This window comes from Tupaia chinensis, unplaced genomic scaffold (genome assembly GCF_000334495.1).
Source record: "Tupaia chinensis unplaced genomic scaffold, TupChi_1.0 Scaffold147674_1, whole genome shotgun sequence".
NCBI classification, from domain to species: Eukaryota; Metazoa; Chordata; class Mammalia; order Scandentia; family Tupaiidae; genus Tupaia; species Tupaia belangeri.
Window position 1 is genome coordinate 20987 of NW_006207526.1, and position 7131 is coordinate 28117.

A 7131-nucleotide genomic window follows, 5' to 3' on the forward strand; every position below is an offset into this window, starting at 1 on the left:
GCCCCAGCCTCCTCCAGGACTGCCCCAGCCTCCCCCTGACAACCCCAGCCTCCACCCGACCGCCCCAGCCTCCACCCGACCGCCTCAGCCTCCTCCAGGACCGTCCCAGCCTCTACCCGACCGCCCCAGCCTCCTCCAGGACCGCCCCAGCCTCCACCTGACCAACCCAGCCTCCATTCGACCGCCCCAGCCTCCTCCAGGACCGTCCCAGCCTCCACCGGGCTCATGGTCTCCCTCATGACTCCCTCACATAATTCTGCTCCCCTCTGTCAGTTGTGCTCTCAGAAATCGAGGGTGGTCATGGCACTTCGGTGACTAGAACCTTTTACCGCCTTCATGCCTCAGCCAGAACAAAATCCGGACTCCTCACAGTGGCCGGGAGACCTTCGTGGAGGCTGCCTCCGTTCTCCCCGCCTGGCTCCTCACCTGCCCCCCGGGCACCCTGTGCTTTGAGCACCTGGGCTTGCGGTCCCCTGTCGGAATGGCCTCCCACCGTCTTCTGAAGACCGGCTTTGTTGTCCACGTCTCCGGGGCACTTCCCACACCCTCGCTAAAGCACTTGAGCTTTTCTGCCACACGATTCGCCTCAGTGAGCGTGAACTGAGGGATCTCGGGGCGCTAGTCGGCCATTTATTCACTGCAACATTTCTCTCCCTCGCACCCCTCGGGGTGGGGCCTCCCGAAGGGCCACCCTGTCTTACGTCGGCCGTGCAGATGTAGAACGGGACACCCGGACACCGAGCACCCCGAGCACCCCGTCTCTGCTAAGCCCTCCACCTCGCGGACACGGGTGGGGAGGTGAGCGCCACTTCCCAGCTGGGCAGGGCCCCTCTCACCTTCCCCTCTTTTGGGATGAGGCTTCAGACCCCGACCCTGAGAGGCTAACTACCCTTCTGGTCCCCGTGCCACTGCAGTGCAGTCTGGGGACAGAGAGGGCAGGTGGCAGCCGGAGTGCAGGAGCGAGCCCGCCGTCACACGCAGCCTCCCCTCTCGCCAGGGCGCACAGACCAGGCTGAGAGCCCCGTTTGTCACCAGGTTCAGCGCTTGAATTTGGGGGTGACAGCCCCGTGCTCTCAGCGGTCCCTGGGAGGAAGGACAGGGCATGGGTGACAGGAGCCTGTCCTCGCTCCACAGATGCAGACGCTTTTTACGGAGGCTGGGGCCCGGCCTGAGAGACGCCGCCGTCATGGCACACGGTCTCCCGGGATGGCCGATGTCTGTCCCCACTGGGAAGCCTCACGGTGGGGACAGGTAGGAGGGGCTGCTGGGAGATGGGTCAGGTGAGGGGCTGAGGCCACCACTGGTCCCCGGTCTGCATCAGCCTCCCCTCCCCCGGGTTGGTCCTGACCCCCTCTTCAGTCTCCTGGACACACAGGCCCCACCGTGGGCTCGATGCAGGAGGTGGAGGGGGTCGGAAGGGGCCCCACCCACCGTCCTGCCCCCTGGCAGCCCCCCTCGTATTCCCCATGCCCCGGTGCGCTCAGAGCCCCTGCAAGCCCGTCTGCAGCAGAGCCTGTCAGGTGCAGCTCCGTGACAGGGTGTAACGAGACTCGGACAGGTGTGGGCTCCTCACCTGGGACAGAAAGGTGCACTGGGTCACTGGGGGCCGACCACTGCGAGGCAGAGCCCCTGAAAGACCCGTAGCATCTGTAGGTGCCGCTGTGGCCTGAGGGTGCAGGGCCCAGACTGAAGTCAGCCCGGAACACGTCACGGTCACGCTGCACTACAGGGAACTGGTGTGCACGGGCGTCCCCGTCCCTGGACAGATGGTACTTGTCAAAGGAGTGATTGGAGCTGCAGGTCAAGGTCACGTTCTCTCCTGCCGTCACCACAGGGCCCGGATGTGCTGAGAGAGAAGGTTTCTTATACAGGCCTGCAGGAGTACGACCGCGAGGTTAGAGTATACGCTTGTTAAAGTTGGCACATGTGCTTGCAGAGGGAGACAGAGAGACAGAGACAGCGCGGAGAGAGGGAGAAGCACCGCCCAGTGGGGAGCAGTCACACCACAATCCCTCCTCCGTCCCTCCACCCGTAGGGGCTGTGGGAACGCACACGTCCGTGCCTGGAATACGTTTAAGCCTCTGGGTTGAGGATTGAAACCAGGGCTGCCAGGTGGGCTCAGACCCCGTCACTGCTAGTCCACGCTGCCCCGGGGCATGTATCTTTATTGTTGTTGTTACTATATTTTAATTTAATTTGCTATGGAGCATGTGCGGGCACCAGAGAGAGAGGAAAATCGAGAGAGCTCCCCCGGGGGGATGGCCACGCCACAAGTCATCCCATGTCCCCCATCCGCCTCGGTTTTTGACAAGCACACATGTGCACCTGGTGTGTTTTCAAGCCTCCAGGTTCGGGACTGGGGTCATGCAGCCGGCCAGTGGGCTGCAGCGTCCTAACCACCACGAGGCCAGCCGCCTCGAGCACACGTCTCAGTCGCTCTGTGCTCACGGCACGAGTGCAGGGCCGTCACCCCCAAGGTCCCTGCCTCTGCTCTTGGCTCTGAGCCTCTCTTCATGTCTTCATCCCTGTGTCAGGCTGTGTGCGTGTGTGTGCGTGCATGTGTATGTGTGTGACTATGTTGCAAAAACTTCTCTGGGAGAGGTATTAACAGTATGCCATGCAAAAGGAGGCTGGCAAGTTCTACCGTGTCCTGCAGGATCTCAGGGCCCAGGCCCTGCGCTCCGTCCCTGACCTAGAACAGGAGGTGTGATCTTGCTTTCTCAGCCATGAGGTGGGACAGGCTGAGTTCCCCAGGACCTGCGAGGACCTCCCCGGCTGACCGTGCAGGACGGCTGTGTGACCCAGGAGTCGGAGGTGACCAGGGGTGGACGTGAGTTCTCTAGTCCTGGTGCTGGCCCGTCCCCAGTCCAGTTTCCACTCAGGTCCGCCTGGGCCTAGCCAGGGTGTGTGGTGAGTCTGGGTCTCGGGGAAGGGAGGGCTGAGGTGCTGAGGTGAGAAACTGCCCAACCTGTCACTGGGGCCGAGCTGGGACTGGCTCCGCCCCGGGTTCCCCTCTGGGTCCCCCTGTCACGCTCTGTTAGCCGAGAGGCCATGTTCTCTCTGTAAGTACAAGTTAATGTGCTTTTGCCTTCCCTCATCCCACCCTGCAGCGCCATCACTGTCTCTGCCTCTGTCTCTCCATCGTCAGAGTCTCTGTGTGTGTCTCTCCATTATTAGCATCTCTCTGTGTGTCTCTCCATTGTTAGCATCTCTATGTGTCTCTCCATTGTTAGCATCTCTGTGTGTTCTCCATTGTTAGCATCTCTGCACGTGTCTCTCCATTGTTAGCATCTCTGCACGTGTCTCTCCATTGTTAGCATCTCTGTGTGTCTCTCCATTGTTAGCATCTCTGTGTGTCTCTCCATTGTTAGCATCTCTGTGTGTCTCTCTATTATTAGCATCTCTGTGTGTCTCTCCATTGTCAGTGTGTCTCTGTGTGTCTTTCCATTGTTAGCATCTCTGTGTGTCTCTCCCATTGTTAGCTTCTCTGTCCATTGTTAGCATCTCTGTGTGTCTCTCCATTGTTAGTGTCTGTGTGTGTGTGTGTGTGTGTCTCCATTGTTAGCATCTTTGTGTGTGTCTCCATTGTTAGGGTTTCTGTGTGTGTCTCCATTGTTAGCATCTCTGTGCATCTCTCCATTGTTAGCATCTCTGTGCGTGTCTCTCCATTGTTAGTGTCTCTATGTGTCTCTTCATTGTTAGCGCCTCTGTGTGTCTCTCTCCATTGTTAGTGTCTCTGTGTGTCTCTCTATTGTTAGCATCTCTGTGTGTCTCTCCATTGTTAGCATCTCTGTGTGTGTCTCTCCATTGTTAGCACCTCTGTGCGTGTCTCTCCATTGTTAGCATCTTTGTGTGTATATGTCTCTCCATTGTTAGCATCTCTGTGTCTCTCTCCATTGTTAGCGTCTCTGTGTCTCTCCACTATTAGCATCTCTGTGCGTGTCTCTCCATTGTTAGCATCTCTGTGCGTGTCTCTCCATTGTTAGCATCTCTGTGCGTGTCTCTCCATTGTTAGCATCTCTGTGTGTCTCTCCATTGTTAGCGTCTGTGTGTGTGTCTCCATTGTTAGTATCTCTGTGTCTCTCCATTAATAGCGTCTGTGTGTGTGTCTCTCCATTGTTGGCATCTCTGTGCGTGTCTCTCCATTGTTGGCGTCTCTGTGTCTCTCCACTATTAGCATCTCTGTGCGTGTCTCTCCATTGTTGGCGTCTCTGTGTGTCTCTCACACACACCCCATACTTAGTGTCTCTGATTTTTCATCCTCATATTGTGTCAACCCTGTCACCCTCCGAAGATCCCAGGGCCTAAAGCAACTGTGGGGGGTGGGGCAGGGTGGCCCCCCTCACCTGAGACCACGAGGTCCAGGGGGTCACTGGGGGCCGACCACTCGTGGGGGGAGCGACGGAGCGACCCGTAGCACCTGTAGGTCCCCGCGTGTGCAGAGTCCACGGGGCCCATGGGGAAGTGGGCCTGGGACTGCTCAGCAGGGAGCCTCTGCCCAGGCTGCCGGCCATACTCCATGGCCCCGTCCTTGTGGAGGGTGAACTGGTCCCACGCTCGCTCTGAGCTGCAGCGCAGGGTCACATTCCCTCCTTTGTGCACGCGGGGGCCTGGGTGGGCCGACAAGGACGGCCCTGTGGCCACACCTGTGAGGTAGAGGAGAGAGTCCGGGGGCGTGAGTGGAGCGGAGCACCCCCGTCAGCGCGCCCGGAGCCCGGCGGGAGTGAGGGCCGCCCCTGCGAGCTTCGAGCGTCTGTGCCCTCCCGGTCACCGTCCTGCCTTTCTCAGCCCGAGGTTGTCCCCCTGGACTCCCTGCTGTCCTGGAGCCTCCCCTGAGCTCCTCCCGTGGCCCTTGGCTGTGAGACCCCCTCCCGCTCCTCCCTCCTGCTCCACAGGGTGGGGTGGGCTGCGAGGCGCCCTCCCACCTCCCCTTAGACTCCGACGCCCGATGAGCACGCGTGCACGCCTGGGAGGAGAGGGGACTGTCCCAGCCCAGCCCGCCTGCCCTGTGGGGGCTCTCCCGGGGAAGGCCGGCTTCTTTGTGACGGGAACGACTTTCCTGGGAGCACAGGGCTGGGGCCGGGGAGCTGCTCCTGTGGGGTCCTCCCTGCATGCGGGCCCCACCCCGGTCCTGCCCCTGGCTGACTCCTGCCCCTGGCACAGCTCCCGTGTCCCTGACCCTGGCGCCAGCTCCCAGAGCCACTTCTCTCCCACGGCCGGGTTCCCGGGGACCCTGCCACATCCTCTGACCTGTGACCACGATGTCCCGGGGGTCGCTCTGTGCTGACACCGCGGTGCGGCTGCCGGGGCCGGAGCAACTGCAGGTCCCCGCGTGCTCCCTGCTCACAGGCTCCAGGGTGAGGTTGTGGCGGAAAGAGCCGGTCTGCATCTCAGAGTCACGCGAGCTGTTGTGTTTGAACAGCTTGAACGTCCCGAGTGGAAATTGGGAATGACAGGAAAGGGTCACACGCCCGCCCAGGGGGACGACGGGGCTCGGCCGGATAGACAGAAAGAGCTTGTGGTCTGCACCTGGGGGGACAGAGGCACGGCCTGAGCCGGGACGTACCCAGGGCCTTTTCCTCCTGTGCTCTCGCCCAAGTCTGCCCCATGAGGAGTCCCTGATGGCCAGGCCACGGGGGCCAGGAGCACAGCCCTCCCCAGGGCACTAAGGACGGTCCTCAGAGTGTGCACAGGAGCACAGCCCTCCCCAGGGCACTAAGGACGGTCCTCAGTGTGCACAGGAGCACAACCCTCCCCAGGGCACTAAGGACGGTCCTCAGAGTGTGCACAGGAGCACAGCCCTCCCCAGGGCACTAAGGACGGTCCTCGGTGTGCACAGGAGCACAGCCCTCCCCGGGGCACTAAGGACGGTCCTCAGAGTGATGCACAAACAGCCTTTGACAATGTTCCTACGAGAACGATACTCCTCACGGGAGAGGAGCTGAGACCCGTCAGAGTGAACAGACAGAGTGTGGCCGGCTTCACGCAGTTCTCCACACAGGGTGTGGCCTCCGAGTCCGGCCGCAGGACGCCCTTCAGCTCACGTCCAGCTCGGCCGCAGGTGGCGGCTGCTCCTGGCCCTCAGGGGTCCTCGTGGACCACTTTGGCCCCTTCTCCCCTCATGGAGGCCATTCCAGCCCGTCCCTGAGACCACAGGTTCTGAACATCTTGGACTCGCTCGGGGATGCCCCCCCAACGGGTCTAGGGAGGGGCTGTAGAACAAGGGGAGAGCCTGGGGTTCCAGTGGGCCGCACTGCCTGTCTCCAGGGTGCACGGCCACGTCCTCCATTCTTCAGCCTCAGCCCAACCGCGCTCCCCCACCCCGCCCGCGAGAACCTGGCGTTTGAACAGCTCGGCCCGGACTAGGGACGACTCACCCCCGCGTGTCCTCATCATCTGGCCCAGACAGAGTCCTGGAAGGGAGACCCCATTGGAGCCAGTGGGTCCCACAGGCGTCCTGTCCTCCCGTAGCCGGGCCTGGTCTTGGTCTCAGCCGGGCTTGGGCGGTGGATGGGCTCGGCCTCCCAAGGCCTCCGGCCTCCAGCCCGGGCGTGGCAGCTCAGGCCTTCAGGACAGGCCTTTCCCCACGATCCGCTCTCCCTTCCCTTCCGGGACTTACCAAGATGCAGGAGGCTGAGGATGCTGGGGGCCATTGCCCTGCTTCTGGGGGACAGGGCGGGCTGAGCGAGACTGGGAAACAGGCAGGAAGTGGCCGCCCTGGCCCAAGCTCGCAGTCTGCAGCTCCCGGTGCCCACCACACAGGAAGGTGACCAGAGGCTTCTCACCCTGACCCTGGGCGGGGCGTGGGGGACTCAGATGAGTGTCAGGGTCAGCAGCACCCCACCAAGGCCTGCCCTGGACCCGGGCCAAGTGTACTGATTTCAAATTTGATTTTGTCCACCCGAACCACACGGAGAGATCTAACGTTATCTGTCTGCCTTTTCTGAGACCTCTGAATGGCTGGTTTATAGTCAGCTCTCACCTGCAGGATGAACACGTGCTGTTAATGTGTAAAGTGAACAGCAAATGCTCATTATTACTAGAGGAAGTTAATATATTCCAGTTTCGGAAACATTTTCAGATTCTTAATTTCTTCCCAAACATCAAGTAGATAAGAACAATTAGTTGTGC

General features: G+C 60.8%; 1 protein-coding gene across 7 annotated transcripts in view; it reads right to left on the minus strand.

The window, feature by feature from the left end:
* LOC102477320 (putative killer cell immunoglobulin-like receptor-like protein KIR3DX1) overlaps positions 1 to 6830 on the minus strand; it is a 9052-nt gene extending 2222 nt beyond the window's left edge. The window contains exons 1-6 of one of the 7 annotated variants that reach the window (XM_027768848.1): positions 6620 to 6825; positions 6378 to 6413; positions 5251 to 5529; positions 4347 to 4646; positions 1574 to 1873; positions 1009 to 1083 (exon numbers count right to left, since the gene is read on the minus strand). In XM_027768848.1, coding sequence (XP_027624649.1) covers positions 1009 to 1083; positions 1574 to 1873; positions 4347 to 4646; positions 5251 to 5529; positions 6378 to 6413; positions 6620 to 6653 — 1024 coding nt within the window. In that variant the 5' untranslated portion in view covers positions 6654 to 6825. Of the gene's footprint in view, positions 1 to 889; positions 1084 to 1573; positions 1874 to 4346; positions 4647 to 5250; positions 5530 to 6377; positions 6414 to 6619 lie in introns of all 7 variants that reach the window. The other 6 variants (XM_027768849.1, XM_027768852.1, XM_027768853.1 and 3 more) reach the window with 6 other exon arrangements.
* Positions 6831 to 7131: the final 301 nt, after the last annotated feature.